The sequence below is a fragment of the Anomaloglossus baeobatrachus genome, chromosome 2 (assembly GCF_048569485.1).
Source record: "Anomaloglossus baeobatrachus isolate aAnoBae1 chromosome 2, aAnoBae1.hap1, whole genome shotgun sequence".
NCBI lineage: Eukaryota > Metazoa > Chordata > Amphibia > Anura > Aromobatidae > Anomaloglossus > Anomaloglossus baeobatrachus.
Genome location: NC_134354.1, coordinates 701,162,067 through 701,182,185, shown reverse-complemented (window position 1 = coordinate 701,182,185; position 20,119 = coordinate 701,162,067). Strand labels below are relative to the sequence as shown.

At 47.6% G+C, this 20,119-nt stretch overlaps 1 protein-coding gene across 1 annotated transcript in view; it reads right to left on the bottom strand.

Moving 5' to 3' along the window:
• The window catches only part of LOC142292138 (uncharacterized), a 67,688-nt gene that overhangs the window by 36,953 nt on the left and 10,616 nt on the right, over window positions 1-20,119 (bottom strand). The window contains exons 2-3 of the mRNA XM_075337284.1: window positions 4,664-4,765; window positions 1,059-1,180 (exon numbers count right to left, since the gene is read on the bottom strand). Coding sequence (XP_075193399.1) covers window positions 1,059-1,180; window positions 4,664-4,765 — 224 coding nt within the window. The remainder of the gene's footprint in view (window positions 1-1,058; window positions 1,181-4,663; window positions 4,766-20,119) is intronic.

Below are 20,119 nucleotides of genomic sequence, written 5' to 3'. Positions count from 1 at the left end.
AGGCTGTGCTCTCAACACCGGCCACAAGAGCACAGCAGGAACCTCTCATGTCCCATAGGGACAGGAAACAACACTGGAGATGGGAGGTGGGGAGGGATTATTTAACCTCTTTGTGTTTCCTGTCCCTAATAGGGTGGAGAGTTAACCTCCTGTCTGCTGTCGTGGAGGGTGACTAGAGAAAATAATGACATGGCCCCCTTATTCACCTGATCTGAACCCCATAGTGAACCTGTGGTCCCTCATAAAATGTGAGATCTACAGGGAGGGAAAACAGTACACCTCTCAGAACCGTGTCTGGGAGGCTGTGGTGGCTGCTGCATGCAATGTTGATCGTAAACAGGTCAAGCAACTGACAGAATCTATGGATGGTAGGCTGTTGAGTGTCATCATAAAGAAAGGTAGCTATATTGGTCACTAATTTTTTGGGGTTTTGTTTTTGCATGTCAGAAATGTTTATTTCTAAATTTTGTGCAGTTATATTGGTTTACCTAGTGAAAATAAACAAGTGAGATGGGAATATTTGTTTTTTACTAAGTTGCCTAATAATTCTGCACAGTAATAGTTACCTGCACAAACCAATATCCTCCTAAGATAGCCAAATATAAAAAAAAAACCACTCCAACTTCCAAAAATATTAAGCTTTGATATTTATGAGTCTTTTGGGTTGATTGAGAACATAGTTGTTGATCAATAATAAAAAAAAATCCGCTAAAATACAACTTGCCTAATAATTCTGCACACGGTGTAGTTCCTGGTTAATAATAAAAAAAACATCTAAATTAAGACAGCCCAGTTCTGGAAGAACATTCTTTGAAAAGATGAAACTAAAATCAACATGTACCAGAATGATGGGAAGAAAAAAGTATAGAGGAGGCTTGGAACGGCTTATGATCCAAAGCACACCACAGCCTCTATAACGGATGGTGAACGCAGTGTGATGGCCGGGCATGCATGGCTTCAAATGATACTGGGTCACTAGTGTTTGTTGATGATGTGAATAAAGACAGAATACTCATGCAATTATGCTCATGGAATTGAAAAAAAAAAACGTCACTTACACAAACTCATCTGAATTTGTCCTGCCATTAGCTTTTAGTAGACAGAGATAGTGATAAGTTCTCTTACAGGATTTCACATTACAGCCAATAGTTGCTCCTCTTTTCTTACATAAGGTACATTTCTGTAAATAAAATTGCATGTGTTACCAAAAACAAGTGAAAAAGAACGATCATCAAATTAAAAAAAAAAAAAAAAAGCCTAAAGTGGACCTCTCAGCAAAATTTTCCTGTTGAACTTGACAATGGATGCAATAGTGGCTGCCGAGTGTTATAAAAATGTTTTGTGGGTTTTTTTTTCTTGAGGGGAAGGGGGGTGGTTCTGGCTCTCCGTTACAAACATATTAGCAATCAAAGTATTTGGGACCTTGTGAGTTAATTTTTATTAAGTCCAAATGGGTGCTTTTAGGTTTCACTGGAGGTGTGCACTTGCTCTGCCTGTATGGGTTATCCAATCGTAAGCAGGCAGCAATACAGCAGAAAGAGAGCACGCCCCCAGAATAGGTTATTATTCTCAGTGTGACACGTAATGATACAGCTCTGATCTCCTGCATGAGTGTGGGAGGGATGAGCAGTACAGGTGAGTTTAGTTGTGCCAGATTACAAACCCTTCAGCTCTCCTACTATCCGAACAATGGCAGATCTGGATTTTTCTTCACTCTGCCTTTCCTGAAATGACTATGAACAGAGGAAAAAGGGATAGATGTGCTGTGCGACACCTGGTGTTGATGGTAAAAATAGTGGATGCCCGAGGGCTGCTCACCTATTTGGGTTATGCAACCCTGTACAACCCCGGTTATGGCAGTGGAATGATCCGTGGGAGCCGCTGGTGTCTTGTGCTGGCTGGAGACCTTGGGGGAACACCATGGAGAGGCTTCTTCTGGGTAAGTCACGTGATCGCGAGCGACCGGAAGTGCGTTACCACAGGTACTGTCGCACAGCCAACAGAGGCCCGGTATCCTGGCAACCGTAGGTCCTGGTGGATGAGGAATAACTCTCTGCTCCCAGAGCTGCTCCTGCCGTTAATCCCTCAGACGGGATATAGCAAGTGAGGAAAGCAGGGTGGAGGTCAGATAGTCCCTCCTGCTTCATAGCGCTCATAAGTGTAATAAGATATGAAAACAAACCTTTTAGGCTATGTGCCCATGGGAGAATAAACCTGCGGATTTAGCTGCGGAAAATCCGCGGATTTTCCAGATAAATCTGCAGGTTTCAGCAAGTACAGACACTCCCCATGTTATCCTATGGGACATGGGGAGTGCTGTGTCCATGCTGCGAATACGTGCGGCTGCGGAACATGCTGCGGATGTCTCGCAGCCGCACGTAAATTGCATGTCAATTATTTCTGCTGAATTAACTGCAGAAACCCCGCCTCTCCACTATGGAGATAGGGCCGGGACCTCTGCAGGTAATCCACATGAATGTCCGCAGGTTTACCGCAGCTATTTCGCTGTACTACCGCAGATCTTTCCCTGACGAAGCCTTGATAGGCGATACGCGTGGGGTACTTGCCAGGGTCTCCTTTGTGTGTGCAGGCTTATGGTTTTCTTGGTCGTTTGTCCAAAACTGGCTGCTTTCCACATGGCAGGTTGTATGGCTCCCTCCCATTGAGGAGGTGTCTATCAGTGATTTTAGACCATGTGGTTGTATATCATCAGGCAGTCTCTATAGGGGTTGTGGACCTTATTTTAGGTCTCCTCTTGATAAGCACATTGTATCTTGTATTCAGGTATTGGTCATAGCATTTATGGGCATATGATAGACCAAGATTTTTCCTGCCATATAGATACAAATATTCCTTTATGTACTGGTGTTATGCATTTAATATGTACATCAATCATTGGAGTGCCCTGGTGAGGGATTCATTGTTTTAATTGTGTTTTAACTATTTTGTGCCTAATAAAGTGTTACATTTTTATATATAATTGGTGTGCTCTGTCCTATATGCAGTGTCTTTTTCTCCCTTTGACATATATAACTGGAAAAACACAGAAATTGGATAACGTGCCTAACCAGAATTGAATAAAAGGATTAACCTTTAAACCGCTGATAAGAAATACATTTATAATACAGTTAAATTATAAAATTAAATAAAAGAATCCATGTGGCATTCCTAAATAAAGGCAATGTCCTTCTTAATAACGGTACACGGGATGGGAACATCCTTGGCTGCCATCCCTGTGGCATGTTGAAATGTGTCTGCTGTGATGTCATCGTTAAGGGAGAAAAATCCTTCACTTCTTATACCACTGGTATGACCTGGCTGAGGTGCAATATCTCTGTGGCGACGGAAGCCTCAGGGGCGCCACAGTTATACTTGTTTATACAAGTTAAATCTTACCATATACTGTATACTGGTTTCTTTAATTATTATAAATATGTCAAAAGAAGCAGGTAAAGGGAAATGTTACAGCATGTACTTACTATTCTTTGAAAAATACCAATAAAAAAAATTTGTTACAAAAAAAAAAAAAAAAGAATTGTTGCAACAGACATAATTTCTTCATTTTGCTATCAATATCTGTATTTAACAAAAAAACAAAAAACAAAAAACACAACACAGCATAAAAGTAATATGAATATTAGGCCCCACAACTTTTTCAGCTCTTTAAAATGCATCTATGAAAAAACCCTAAAATGCGCAAGGGAAAATTTTAATTGGAAATGGGGGGTGAGATGAACAAAAAAACTGGAATTTGGGGATTTTATTTCTATGTTCTTCATATGCTAACTTTTTTTGAGCAGGTCAGTATGACTCTGGAGATAACAAATTCCTTAAACTTTTAATATGGGGAAACACATTTCTACCACGATTTTCAAACTTTGTAACTTCAAAACGGTGTGACGGTGAATACAGCTTTGTGGTCCTGGCAGCTGTAGCCAACTAGCAACAGTCTTTTTTGAGAGGCACATAACGAGATTGGGAAATAGGGCAGATGGAGCCCATTTTTCTGTCAATCATTGAAAACAGCATCTTAGGAAACCTATAGTGGGGATTGAAGTAATCTCTGATCCTGGCCATTACAGCAAGGTGATGGCTGTATATTACCATGACGCACCAATTCATCAGTTTGAGAAAACTGGATAGCTTATTTTGTACGTACAAGGGGAAAATATTGAGCTGCAATGGGGTAAAGACTTATTTTATATACAATATGGTCAGGGACACAAATCTTGTGCTGGATAGAAGGCGCAAGACCGGTCATCCTAATTATATTGGCAGCTATCCATAGATTTGGAAGCGGCAGTCATATGAAACGCAGCCGGGAACCAGGGGGGGAAGGAATAAAGTCGGGAGGACTGACTTTCCATAGTCAAGTAATCCGCTATGGGAGCCAAAGTAGGGTGGGGGGCTAAGTAAGAGGCCATATTTGCTGCAGGAACAAGATCATAGAGGTGCGGTTGTTTCCCCATGTTAAAACCAAAGAAACTGCAGAACCTCCGATGCTCAGATAAGAAGCCAGAAAGTGATAAAAACTGGACATGTTAAAGGAGGAAGATTATCAATTCCCCAAATGCGTATAATTTTAAATATGTACAATACATTTTCTGTATTATTCTACATTCTCACACATTTGTCAATGTTATTTACAACAATAAGCTCTTACCAGTTTTTTTCCTCTCCTGATTTCAGATCGCACAGATTCAACATTAAAATCAAATCCTTCCGTATCCTCCTGTGAGTCCTGTGTCACGTTAGGGGAATACAACTTTAAAAAGACAAAAAAAAAAAAATAAAAAGTAACAATTAGTCAAGATATAAAATTATTATTTATCACATTATTTTCTTATGCTTCTAGAGAAATGTAAATTTCAGGGTAGGGTCACATCACCATTTTACCCACATTTGAGCAGCACGGTCCGATTATGCTGATTAGAGGGAGTTTGATCAGAATGGGATCTGTTTTTCTTGGGTATAGAGAATAAAAAAAATAAAATAAAAACAAAAAAAAAAGTTTCTCCACCTTCTCCCTTCAGTCAGTCCGTGAAAATCGGACCGCACTTAGATGAGTGCGGTCCAATCTTTTCCATGGATACATAGATTTGCATTGACATTTTGATTAGGCTAGGTTCACATTTCCGTCAATTTGTATCAGTCACAATCCGCGGCTCTGATAAACAACGGAATCCATTTGGCGGATTCCGTTGTTCCCATAGACTTGTATGAGCAGCGGATTGTGACTGATGACGCTGCGTTGCATCCTCCGCCCGACTGATCAGTCGTGGAACGACTGACCGTCGGGCGGCAGGAACGCAGCTTGTAATATTTTTTGAGCAGCGCAATCCGTAGGATTTTGCTGCGCATGCTCTCTCTCAGCTCCCTGCACACGTAACCAGGGTACACATCGGGTTAGTAAACAAAGCGCTTTTGCTTAGTTACCTAATATTTACCCTGGCTACATGTGCAGGGAGCCCGACACTTCCCCGCTCGGCTCCGCCCCCTACCGCACTCCGCATGTACACACACACACACACACACACACACACACACACACACACACACCTGTCCCCAGCCATGCAGTACCCGGCACTGACGTCTTCAGCGTTATGGCCCCGCTCGGCTCTGCCCACCCCGCACCCATTCTCGGCGTCCGGCTGCTGTGATCTATCTTCTAATCACCCGGCGGCCAGCTGCTGTGAGCGATCGGCTGATCACCCGGCGGCCAGCTGCTGTGAGCGATCGGCTGATCACCCGGCGGCCAGCTGCTGTGAGCGATCGGCTGATCACCCGGCGGCCAGCTGCTGTGAGCGATCGGCTGATCACCCGGCGGCCAGCTGCTGTGAGCGATCGGCTGATCACCCGGCGGCCAGCTGCTGTGAGCGATCGGCTGATCACCCGGCGGCCAGCTGCTGTGAGCGATCGGCTGATCACCCGGCGGCCAGCTGCTGTGAGCGATCGGCTGATCGCTCTCATTAGCCGGCCACTGGGAGATCATCTGTTCGCTCTCAAAAGCTGGCCGGCTATTGTGAACGATCAGCTGATCGTTCTCTCTATTACAACTGAGTCCGACAATGAATTCTATTCTTGTCATCCGTTGTACAACGTATCAGTCACAAGTGTCAAGCAACGCATGTGACTGATGAAAAACAACGGAAATGTGAACCTAGCCTTAGACACTTGAAGCAAAGTCGAACAATGGAAGGGAAAGATCGGACATGTGCACAGCCCCCCAAAATAACATAGATGGCAGTCATCAGATTTAAAAGGTAATTCACACAGCGCTTTTTTTCCCCATTTTTTTTTATGGTATGAAAAATGCTTACAGTTGGCAGAAAAAAAGCTGATTATATTGGGTGCTTTTTTATGCATTCAGTTGAAAGAGTATATAAATAACCCCAAATTGTAAAACCCAACAAGTGACCATTATCACATGTTGTAGAACACCAGAAAAAAAAAAAATATATTACAGATGTTAATTACAGAGCTAGTGAGAAGTCACGAGCGACAGATTTCTGCAAAGGCCTCATCCAGACATCATGTTTTTTTTCACGCATGAGCAAAACACTGACCAACTTTCATTAGTGATTTCAATCAAAGTTTCATCAGATTTTCTCATTCATTTAAAAAAAAACAAAAAAAACAAACAAACAACAAATAGCTTCCCTGTTTCTTCTTTCCTAATTAGCAGTGCAGTGCTGTCGGATTTCTTCATGGACTCACAGACTTGCACTGCAGATTTTGATTAGGCACTCGAATCAAACTTGAACATGTCTCCACGATTTTTCAAGGACCACCCGTCTGTGGAAAATCATGGACATGTGAATTACCCCCATTCACGATTGTAGGTGCAAGTTGTAACTGACAGACAGGAGTAAGGGCATGTGCGCACGTTGCGTAATTACATGCATTTAAGCGGCGTATTGCACTGCAGCGTAAATGCATGTGTCCTGCGTCGTTGCTTTTTTTTTTTTTTTTTTAAACACAGCGATTTGTATGCGAAAATTTTGACTCAAATCCGTGTGCTCATAAAAGCAGCGTGTCAATTATTCTGTGCGCTTTGAATGCAGCTCGCATTCTGTCTATGGTGGGGGCAGCAGCCATAGCGCATGAAATCGGCTTTTTTTCTACAGAAAAACTGCATCCATTACGCAGTGTTTCTGCAGCGATTTGAAGCACACATGTGCGGTCAAATCGCTGCAGAATAATCAGCAGGTACGTGCGAACAAGGCCTAATACTGGACGGAGTATATATCTTTCCCAGTTAACCTGTGTGAGATATTGCTGTAGCAGTCTAGCTGCTGGGCTAACTGAGCTGAGGGAGTTTACCTAATCACAGCCACATAAAAGCCTGAGGAGTAAGGGTACTTTCACACTTGCGTTGTTTTCCTTCCGTTACAATCCGCCCTTTTGGAAAACAGCAGAATCCGTTAACGGATTCCGCTGTTTCCCATAGACTTGTATGGGTGACGGATTGTGCCAAAAGGACCTGCGTTGCTTCTGCTGGGCGACGCTCCGTTGCTTCCGCCCAGCGGGAGGAACGCAGCATGTAACGTTGTTTTGAGCAGCGGAATCCTCAGGATTTCACTGCGCATGCTCTTTTTTTTTTTCTCTTTTTTTTTTTTTAAAATCACAAACTTTATTTTGTCTCGCAGTGGCCGAACGTTCAGCTGAGCGCCTGCCCGCTGGCATGCTCGGCCGCCGGCAAGTGACAGCGCTCAGCTGAGCGACCGGCCGCCGGCTATTGAGAGCGATCAGCTGATCGTTCACAATAGTCTGCTGCCGGTAAAACTGTAAAGAAGAAAAAAAAATAAATAAATAAAAAAAAAAAGCTTTCCGTTGTTTTGTACGATCCGTAGCATCCGTTGTGCCACTATATGCAACGCATCCGTTGCATCCGTAACACAATGCAATGCTACGGAAGCCGTCCAACGCAAGTGTGAAACTAGCCTAACATGGAAGTTGATACTAACCAAACATCTGCGACTGGAGATCCAAGCTTGGCAAGTGCCCTTGGTAGGCCGGGGCCACACGGGGGACTACTGCGATCCTCCCATGACACTCGTTTCATGCTGACAGCACAGCAGGAGCAAAGTGTCTTGCGAGTGTCACTGCGACTGAGGTCCGATCATTCGATTGGCCAGCACTGAGGGGGGGGGGGGGGCCGGGACGGGCCAGCGCTGCGGAGGGGAGGGCCAGCGATTACAGAGGGGTGGGATTTATCTCCCTCTCTCCTCCGTTGCCAGCTATTGCCATTCTCGCCCTGCACTCACAGTACACCGGTGTACTGCGAGTGCAGTGCGATTTTTCTCTCACCCCATAAACTTGAATGGGTGCGAGAGAAAGAAGGATCGCAATACAGTCGCAGCATGTTGAGATTGTTTTCTCAGTCTGATTAGGGCTGAGAAAATAATCGCTCATGGGTGCTGGCACATAGAGTAATATTGGTCCGAGTGGAATGTGATGTTTTATCGCATTCCACTCGCTCTGATTTTCATGCCGTGTGTCTTAGGCCTGTGCCACACATCCGTGCTGCCGGCACGTGTTTGTCATTTTTTACACGTACCGGCGGCACGGAGACACTTTAACCAATGCTACCCTATTGTAGCAGGCACACACACGTAAAACCACACGGAACGTGTGTCCGTGTGCGTTTGTACGTGTGTGCGATTTTCAAAGCGCTGACATGTCCGGTTTTTCGCCGGCAGCACGGGTGTTACACGGCCCGCACCCGTACCACACGGGTGTAGTGTGGATGCGGTCCCGTGTGACACGCGCCGGAGAAAACACACGTCAGTGAAAAAAAAAAAAAACATTAACTCACCTTCTCCAGCCCTCCTGTCTCTGCCGCTGCTGCCTCTTGCTGCCGACCGCCGCTCATTATTCTCATTGAATATTCACTTCACAGCCTGGCAGCAGCAGCAGCGGGGAGACGGGAGAGCTGGAGCCGAAGATCAGCACCACGGACAGCAGCGCGGACATCAGGAAGGACCAGGTGAGTATAATAATTACCGATTCTACGTGTGCTATCGCGGATAGCACACGTAGAACACACGTGTCACGCACGTACCAGAGACACGTACTTACCTGCACACAACACGCAGGGAAAATACGTGTCTCTCGGCACGTGCGTGAAATTCACGTGAGTGTGGCAGAGGCCTTAGGCCGTAGTGTGAATCAGGGTTATATATGTTAGTAAACGCTCAGACTGGCAAGTGTTTATTATTTTGTATTGCATGTTGGTTTGCAATTCTCTGGCTGCAAATAAAAGCCACGCATTTGCTTTACAGAGACTGTTTTCCATCTGTCACTGCCATGCCGCCCTGTCAACGCTCCCTGCAAAAAATGACTTTTGATGAAAAAGTGGAGACTAAGGCTAGTTTCACACTTGCGTTGAACGGCATCTGTTGCATTCCGTTGTATGACGGATGCATCGGATGTGTTGCATCTAGTGGCACAACGGATGCAACGGATCATACAAAACAACGGAATATTTTTTTTTTTTTTTTTTCTTCTTCTTTACAGTTTTACCGGCGGCAGACTATTGTGAACGATCAGCTGATAACCCGGCCGCCAGGAGATCAGCTGATCGCTCACAGCAGCCGAACGCCGGGTGATCAGCTGATCGTTCTGCCGCCGAGAATGTGTGCGGGGGGCAGAGTGCCAGGTGGGTGGAGCAGAGCGGGGCCATGGCGCTGAGGACGTCAATGCCGCGAGGACTGGGGACAGGTCTGTGTGTGATATTATATATATATATATATATATACACACACACACACATACACTAGCCAGGGTAAATATCGGGAAACTAGGCAAAGCGCATTGCTTAGTAACCCGATGTGTACCCTGGTTACGTGTGCAGGGAGCCAGAGAGAGCATGCACAGCCAAATCCTACGGAATGCGCTGCTCAAAAAAACGTTACATGCTGCCTTCCTTCGGCGGACGTAACGCAGCGTCGGCCAGCGAAAGCAACGCTGGCCGATGCTGGGATCTTAAGACCAGCTCAACACTAGAGTGTCAGAGTGCAGATACTGTAAGGCAGACCTGGGCAAGGGGCGGCCCGCGGGACGGATCCGGCCCGCCTACTGTCTGTGACCAGCCCACCCGTCTTGCTGAGAGTTGGAGGCGTGGCCTGATCGACGCCTCAGCCCCTATCTCACAGCCGGGAGCTATGTATCCCGCAGTGCAGTGATAAACTGCTGCCACGCCCCCACTCTACCGGTTACGCCCCCTCTTGCTGCCAGTCATGCCCCCACTGGATGCTGATCACACTCTCTGGATACCTTCTACGGCATCTATGCGACTAGCCACGCCCCTTTTGCTGTCATCCACGCCCCCTCAATGCTGGACACACACCTTCCTTGAATGCCTCTCTTGTCCCCTCCTCCTGCTCTGTCGATACTGGGCAAGCCCCCTTTGCCTGCCCCTTCTACCCTGGGATCCCCAAGTGATCGACTCATCTCCACAGCGGCCACTTCAAAAACGTTTGTTCTACAAACTGCGGTAAGTGCACCAGTAGCAGCAGGGAGAGTGCAAAGTGGCTGCAGGAGGGTGGAGCAGGGGAGCAGCACTTGGTTCTTCTCAGGTCCCCACTGTGCCTGCAAAAGAGGAAGCAGACACACAGACTCAGAGAAGGCAGCCAGAGGAGCCCTCAGGCTCTGCTGCTGCAGTGCTGCCTGCCTGTGCCCCCTACTGACCACCAGGGCCAGTGTGCCTGACCCCTACTGACCACAGTAATGTGTATGTCCCCCACTGACCCCAGTAATGTGTATGCCCCCCACATTTTCATTGAATCTTATTGTTTAACTTACTGTTTGTTTATGAAGGGATAGTATATATACTATATACAGTATTGGGTAGAACTGAGCTAATTATATTAGTCCGGCCCTCTAAAACCATCCCAATTTCTCTTGTGGGCCCATGGGAAAATTAATTGTCCACCCCTGCAGTAAGGTGTGTGGGTGCATCAGGTTGCAGCTGTGTCCAAAGTGACCAAAGACTGCAAGAATGACCGCTGGCACCAGGAGCAAAGCTAAAGAACTGGCCAGTGCTATGGTCGGAGTAGAAGAGGTGGAGGATGGTGTTGTGTGCAGTCAACAGGAGCTTAGCCACGAGTCCTCCAGGAGCCTGACGCCAGTCAAAAGCTCTGTAGTGTACAGTGCACCACCTGGCACATCACCTTGCTCTGTTGAACACGGCAAGAAGGAGCCCATCCAAGGGTCCTCAAGGAGCCAGATGCCAGTTCTCCACTCTCCAGTGGACAGTGCATCACCTGGCTCTGCATCGGGTCACTCACTACCTGGTACTGCAGCGGGTCACTCACTACCTGGCTCGGTAGCGTGCCGCTTGCCCCCAAGCTCTGCAGTAGGCAGCTCACCACTTGCCCATCCCCCCAGCTTGAAAGGTTTGGAGGCCCTTCTTCAAGCTACTGTGGCCTGTCTTACGGCTGCAGACCAGAAAGCCTACCGGATCCTCATGGCTAAGTAGGGGTGTCTAGCAGAAAAGGAGGCCGCAGAGAATAAAGCAGAGCATGATGCTGCAGAGCGCCTGGCACAGCATAAGTCTGCAGAACGACAGGTAGAGCGTAACCACCAGCTGCAGCTACCTCAGCTCCAGCCCCCTTCATCCACCCTGGATAATCGAGGGACCAAGCCTCCAAGGGTCCGCATTGAGGACTTCACAGGGCTGGAGAAGGATGGCGACTTGGACTCATTTTTGATAACCTTTTGACTTGCCTGCAGCACCATCTGGACAAGGATCAGTGGGCCAAGTACCTGACCCCCCGCTAAAGGGGTAAGGCCCGGATATCCTTGTGGCTTGTTAGGGCTATGACACCATCAAACAGGCTCTGATCCAACAGTGCAACCTCGCTCCATAGTGCTACCGCAAGAAATTCCAGAGCCTGCAGAAGGGACCAAAGGACACCTGGGCCGACCACCGGCAGGCCATCGCCAGAGCAGCTGAACACTGGACCAAGGGCCTGCAGCTCACCACCGGACCGGATATCCTGGATTTGATCATCACGGAACAACTCTTGTGGATCTGCCCTGAGGACCTCCGCCAGTTCATCCGAAACCAGAAGCCGAAGTGGTCCACTGCTACGACCACCATGGCGGACGACTACACCAATAATGGGACTCCTGAGACCAAGAGAGTGGCCAGTAGCACCTGGAGAGGGGGTAAGATGACTCCTGCAACTGTCTACCCTACCCCTAGACTGCAGGGGATGTCTCCCTCGACTTCCCTCTCCAGGCCTGTGTGTGTGGGTGGGGGTGGTGTAGGTCCCTGGACAATTTCCATCCTGTCACCATAGCCAAGGCCATGTCCATGGGATTACGGAACACCGCCAGTTAGAGGACCCTGGTATGGCCTGAAATGGTGTGTCCCCCTTCCCCCCCCCCCCTCCAAGACTTGATACCCGGAAAAACCCTCACTGTCTCCGGGATTGGAAAAATTGAGCGGGCGCTGCCTGTCGCCAAGGTTTATTTGGATTGGGGCGCGGGACGAGGGGTGAGGGGAGTGGGAATACCTGCTAATATTCCTGCAAATGTGTTGCTAGGAACATATTTGGGGTGGCTAGTGTCCCAGAATGTGGCCACTGAAACCCCAAGTGCTGATCCTTCAGCCAGTGCTGACATGTCAACATCACCAGGGGTATAAGTGTCACTGTGTTGCCAGTGCCTGCTGCAAGGGAGGAGAGAGTGAGCGCTGAGTCTTTTGCTTACACTGACATGTAATGTCTGGATGAGAGTTGAGGCTTGATGAGGCTGCAGGGGAGGAAACAGGCAGTTGAGATTGGGGCTGACTTAGGAGCACAAGAGCTCCCAGGTAAAGTCTCTTTGCAGGGTTCTCCCACTACCAGGGTGTCAGAAGGCCAGGTAAGTCTGCCAGAACCGGCAACTTTGTCAGGAACAGAAGAGAAGCAGATACGACCCATGGTAACAGCGGCCGTGGCCACTGTCACTCGCAGTGGGAATGCTGGACCCCAAGGAGCTTCCCGGAGGTCAGATAGCTCTTCCTCTTCTGACCAAGCGGCAGCAGAGTCAGACGGAGCCCAGGACACAGGTCCCGGGGTACTTACCAAAAATGTGGCAGTGTTGACGATTCTGGCCACGTCGAGTCAGGTGTTTCAGGCCGCGTTAGAAGCTGATGACAGCCTGAAAGCTCTTAAGGAGCAGGCGGCACAGCATCCTTCGGACTCTGAACCAGAGCGGGTGGTCTGCGACCAAGGACGGCTGTACCAGGTCACGGTGCAGCAGGGTTCACTGGCGGCGTGGCCCAGGGACCGCCAGTTGGTGATACCCTATCCATTCCGGGCGGAGTTGTTGCGGATTGGACATGAGATTCCGATGGCTGGACACCCAGGGATCGCTAAGACCAAGGACAGGTTAACCCAGCATTTCTACTAGCCAAAGATGGGGGCATATGTGGTTGCCTTCTGCCATTTGTGTGACATCTGTGAGAGAGTGGGGAAGGCGGGGCTGTGCCCCAAAGCCCCACTGGTATCCTTACCCATCATTGACGAGCCTTTCAGGAGGGTGGCTGTGGATCTGGTTGGCCCGTGGCCATCCCCAGGATCTCCGAGAAACGCTTCGTACTAATAGTAGTAGATTATGCCACCCGGTACCCCAAAGTGGTAGCCTTGTCATCAACAAGGTGGCTACCGCCTTTCTCCCAAGTGAGTTTTCACCAAAAAATGTTCACTGACTGGGGACCCAAATTATGTTGCAGCTGATGGAGTCCCTCTGTAAGCAAATACAGGTGCAACATCTGGTGTCCAGCCTGTACCATCTACAGACTAATGGCCTATGCGAGCGGTTCAATGGCACCTTAAAGCAGATGCTTAAGATGTTGGTCAACTTCCACGAGCGTGACTGGGAGCTGTATCTCCCACACCTGTTATTTGCCTAACATAAAGTTCCACAGACCTCAACGGGATTCTCACCTTTTGAGCTCCTGTATGGGTGACTGACAGGGGCCCCTGGGTCTGGTGAAAGAGGCTTAAGGAAGGGGATTTAGCAACCTCTGGAGTGTCGGTCATCAAGTATGTTTTGCGCTTCCAGGACAAAATGCAAGCCTGGGAAGGCCCATACCTAGTTTACCAGCAGCTCAACCCTGTACTGTCCCTTGTCAGCCTGGACCCAGCCCGTGAAAGATGGAAGGCCTTCCACATAAACATGATGAAGGCGCATCATGAGTGGTAGGCTTGTGCACTCCCTGTGTGCAACCTGCCCAAAGAGGGAGAGGCGGAGAGCCTCCTGGATATGCTCGCCCAGGTTAGGGCGGGTGAATCCATCGAAGAGATGTGGAGGTTAGCCACCAGCTCTTGGAGGACCAACTGTCCCAGCTATGGAACATCCTCCACCCTTTCCGGGAGTTGTTTTGCGACCAGCCTAGAAGGACAGAGTTGGCTGTCCATCACGTAAACACTGAGGATCACCCCCCGATTCAGTGTTTAGCATATCAGGTATCCCTGGATGTGCAGAGAATGACGAGATGCTGAAGCTAGAGGTGATCCAAGCATCCAGCAATCCTTGGGCCTCATCTGTAGTCCTCATCCCAAAGAAGGATCAAACCACTCTGTTCTGTGTGGGCTACAGGGGACTCTGAACCCAAAGCCTGGGAAAGTGGATGCCATCACATCCTGGCCCAGCCCCAGGAACAAAAAGCAGGTGATGTCCTCCTTGGGGACCGCTGGGAACTATAGGAGGTTCATTCCCCACTATAGTAGCCTGGCGAAGCCCCTTGACGGGGACCAAAAAGTTGATGCCGTCCGCAGATTATTGGACAATGGACTAGGAGACAACCTTCCAGGCGCTCAAGACCACCCTGCCCAGCTTCCCAGTACTACAGGCAGCTGATTTCACGCGGCCGTTTGTAGTACAAACTGCCGCCAGTGACTTTGGCCTTGGTGCGGTACTCAGCCATGTGGACTCTACAGGCCAGGAACACTCCATTTTGTACCTGAGCAGGAAGCTGTTGCCGAGGGAGGTGGCCTATTCCACGATGGAAAAGGAATGCCTAGCCATAGTGTGGGCTCTGCAACCCTACCTATACGGGCGCCACTTCAGCGTGGAGATAGACCACAACTCCCTCAGCTGGTTATACACTGTCTACAGGACAAATGGGAGGTTGCTGCGTTGGAGCCTTGCAGCCTTGCGCTCCAACAGTACCATTTCACCATTCCCAAAAAGGGCTGGGAGCACCGTAACGCTAACTGGTTATTCCGACAAGGGAAGGTCGCAGATAGGCGCGTGAGGGAACCCAGGAAAGTGCTGCCCCCTAAAGTGGGGAGGTGTGAGGATATTCTGAGAAATATGAGAATACTAGCTGTACTACACGGCTTCGCCCGGTTTAATAACTGCTGTTAACAAAATAGAATGTATTAACAAAAATGTATTCTGCACACAAAAACCACAAAACAAAATAGATATAAATGTAATTATTAAATTGTTGCCTACATTAACCAATCAGAGCTCAGATTAATTAACTGTAGCAACATAGAAGCTAAGCTGTGATTGGTTGCTATTGGCAGCCTGAAATCTCCAGGCAACAGAAAGCCCTCCCCCCTGACAGTATATATTAGCTCACACATACACATATAGACAGGTCATGTGACTGACAGCTGCCGTATTTCCTATGTGGTACATTTGTTGTTCTTGTAGTTTGGCTGCTTATTAATCAGATTTTTATTTTTGAAGGATAATACCAGACTTGTGTGAGTTTAGGGTGATTATGTGGCGAGGTTGGTGTATGTGTGGTACAATGTGTGCGGAGGGTGGTATATGTGTTCAAGTACGTGGTAGTGTGTGGCGCATTTTGTGTGTGTGTTCATATCCCCGAGTGTGTTGAGTATCCCATGTCGGGGCCCCACCTTAGCAACTGTACGGTATATACTCTTTGGCGCCAATCGCTCTCATTCTTTAAGTCCCCCTTGTTCACATCTGGCAGCTGTCAATTTGCCCCCAACACTTTTCGTTTCACTTTTTCCCCCATTATGTAGAAAGGGGCAAAATTGATTGGTAAATTGGAACGTGCTGGGTTAAAATTTCGTCCCACAACATAGCAACCGGCGCTGCCCGGGATAGTAACTGTCTGTTTCTCTCCCATTCTCTGTCTGTCTCCCCCTCTGTATATATCTCTCTGTCTCTCTTTGTCTGCCTGTCTCTTTCCCTGTGTCTCTTTCCCTGTCTGTCTCTTACCCTGTCTATGTCTGTTTCTTAGCCTGTCTGTGTCTGCCTCTTTCCCTGGCTGCATTGTGACACACCAAGGTTCCATATAAGGGCGTGGCTGCTGAAGTTCTGGCTGCACTGTGGCTCCCAGCTCCATTCGCTTTAATGGGGGCAGGTTTTTTGGCGAATAACTAAAGCGCGGGGTTAAAATTTCCCCTCAAAACATAGCCTATGATGCTCTCGGGGTCCAGAAGTGTGAGTGTGCAAAATTTTGTGGCTGTAGCTGCGACGGTGCAGATGCCAATCCCGGACATACACACACACACACACACACATATTCAGCTTTATATATTAGATGACAAAGATCAGTCAGCTGTCATTGTACATACATCCAACTCCCTGCACTGCAACGAAGAATCCCCTCAGATCTACTTAGCAAATGGCCAAGGTGACAAATTTCTATTAGGTCCAAGGAAGTTAACAAAGCCTTCTGCTGACCAGCAGGAACGATGGGCAGGCAAAATCAGATTCTTACAAGTTTTACAACCAAATTTCAAATCAGGCTCTCCAGACTGAAAGGAGCCGATGAAAGTTACAATATAGGGGAGCACATTGCTCCCACAAATAAGATATGCATATTTTCAGATTCCGGACAGCAAGACGCGCGTTACACACTTTTCCACTAAATTGTGGGCACATCTGGACTACAAACTGGGACACATGTATGTTTTGGAAACTAAGGCTATGTGCGCACGTTGCGTACAGTCACTACAGAAATTTCTGCAGCGATCTGAAGAGCACATGTGTGCTTTAAATCGCTGCAGAAATGTCCGTAGTGAGAAAAAAAAAAAAGCCGATTCCATGCGCTCTGCCTGCAGCTCCTGCCATAGACAGAGCAGGGGCTGCCGGCAAAGCGCATGGAAGAAGTGACATGTCACTTCTTAGAACGCAGCGCTTCGGCAGCAGCCGAAGCGCTGCGCTCTAAAACGCCACGTGCGCACGGCCCCTGCACAATCTCCATAGATTGTGCAGGGGACACAGGACGCATGCAGTTACGCTGCGCTACAAAGCGCAGCGTAACTGCATGTATTTACGCAACGTGCGCACATAGCCTAAGGGGGAAGCCAGGAGCCCAGTTGAAAGAGGCAGAAGCTAAATTTCCATTGCAGGTCTTAGCTGGAGAAGATAAAATTCTCCCCAATTCTCCACTAATACCAGAGATAAGAGAAAGACAGCAGAAAATTTTGCCTGTTGTCAAAGAGCGCCTGCAGCTGGCGCAAAACTCCCAAAGCCGGGGGCAGAATAAACAATCCAGCCACAAGAACAGAACAAATGTCTCTTGAGTTTTCTCAGAAATAACAGCGGAATTAGGGCGCATTCTCCAGAGTTCACTATATGTTGGCCGAAAGTGCCCAGACCTCAGCTCTGGAGAAGAGGAGGAAGGGGGGGGGGGTAAGTGCCCCTGGTAGTGCGAGTCAGGGTTATATAAGTTAGTAAACGCTCAGACAGGCAAATATTTATTATTTTGTATTGCATGTTGGTTTGCAATTCTCTGGCTGCAAATAAAGGCCGCGCATTTACTTTACATGGACTGTTTTCCGTTTGTCACTGCTGTGCCACCCTATATCGCCCCCCCAGCGTGTTACAAGGTATAAACTGTGAAATGCACCGACAGCGCTCGTACACAAAAAAAAAAATGGATATCTTGATGCCTAAGAATAAGCAACTGATCGATCATCATTTTTAATGAAGCTGGGACTGTTGTAGATTTTTTTTTTCAGCTTACAGTTGGATAAAAGATCTTTTGTTGAAAGCATCCTTTGTCACCCAGTGTCATTGAACATGTACACCAGGTTGAACAATTTTAACTTGCCACATAGCCACAGTAAAGATGGATATCAAGACATCTGTGCACTAAAGGAACCCATTGTTTAAAAAAAAAAAATAAAAAAAAAATTATAAAAGGTATACTCTGCATGGCACACGTGGCTTTGCACATAACCATGGATGAAAGTGTTGGCACCTTTGAAGTTGTTCTAAAAAATGAAGTATTTCTCAAATTATTGTGTCGCGGGCGGGGAGGGGACGCTGCGCTCACCCACTGCTCGGGTCCGGCAGTTGCTTGTTGCTTGCTCGCTGCCTCGAGCGGCGGGCCGTATCCCGGGGACTGAAGCGGCGCTCCTCGCCCGTGAGCGAAAGGGGGGGGATTGTTTGGGTGTTGGGGTTTTATTGTCCGTGACGCCACCCACGGTTGTGGTGAGGTTGTGACACCACCGCTGCTCTGGACGGGGATCCCGGGAGCGATGACGGGGAGCAGCTTGGCTGTTCTCCCCTCCGTGGGTAGGGGGGTTGCTTGTCCCGGGGCCCGGTGAGGGAGGTGTGCGTGGCAGGTGGGTTACGGGACCTGGTGAGGTGCAGGGTCGCGGGGGCAGCGCGGTGCCGCACGGCATGGTGGTACTAACTCAGCCAGCCAATGATGAATGCAAAGTCTTTGGTAAAACACACGGCTGGATGGACGGGGCCCTCTGACCGCTGCGGTGGTTTCTGCTCCCGGTAGGTTGATGGTACCAGTCTTTCCCTGCACCTTTAGAACGTTGTTGGTACTGATGGCTTCCCACCGGTAACCCGCTCCCCAGCTTGAATGTACGCTGAGGGAGCCCCTTTTGCCCGCAGGCTCTGGCCCTGGGAACTGTAGCCTTGGCGGTGACTGTGTTTCCCTTCACGGTTTGAGCTGTTGCCTTCTATCGGGTCTTGACTGCTGGGAAACCGTGGAGGTTCCCTTCGCTAACGGATTTGACCTTTCTAACGGGTTTTTTTTTGTTTTGTTTTTTTACGCATGCGTTGCTTGCTCAAACTCCAATGTGGCAAGTCACAGGTGTGGGCAATATGGAAATCACACCTGAACCTAGATAAAATGGGGAGAAGTTGACTTAATCTTTACATTGTGTGTCTGTGTGTGCCACTCACTAAGCATGGAGAATAGAAAGAGAAGAGAACTGTCCGAAGACTTGGGAACCAAAACTGTTTTAAAATAACAACAATCTCAAGGTCACAAGTCCATCTTTTGATGTTCCTTTGCACAGTACGCAACCTAATCAAGACGTTTACAACTCATGAAACTGTATCTAATCTCCCTGGACATGGATGGCAGAGAAAAATTGATGAAAAGTTACAATGCTGGATAGTCCAGATGGTGGATAAGCAGCCCCAATCAAGTTCCAAAGAAATTCAAGCTGTCCTGGAGACATCAACGAACCCTCCCTCGACATTTAAAGTGAACCAATCGCCAGGATTTTCATATATAACCTAAATCCAGTACTATACTGGCACTATCAGGCTGATTCTATACATACCTTTAGTGGATCAAACATCTTGTTAATTATAAGGTCACAAAAAAGGCAAATAGAGCCTCAACAAATATGACCCTATGTCAGCGCAACACTAGCAATATATCATACAAAAAACTGCGCTACACAACATATAAGAAATTAAATTTTATTATTTCAAATATTTCTAACAACTAGTATCAATAAGTGGACATGGCGTCAGCAGAGAATGGAAGACAGAAGACAATTGTTTCACAACAATGTAACATACCAAAAGTTAGATAGACAAAAAATACACTGTATAACCGTGATAAACTGATTATTAATGTGATATCCCCAGTGCATAGACTAATGTGGTTCCAGATAAAGAATCATAAATAGATGTTGGTAAGCAGGCAATGTATGTGAATTAGATACCTAGTGATAAGGTAGAAATAACCATTATCAAAAGAATTTAAATAGTAATGCTTGGTAAATAACCACCCACACTTAGCCCTGCATAAACAAGTAGCCAAGGAACCACATCAATCTAATCAAGGGATTAACAAAGTAAACAATGTAAATGATCACGGATATGTTAGGCCATCAAAGTAAGTGCATAATTACCTAGGGAAACAAAGGTCTTG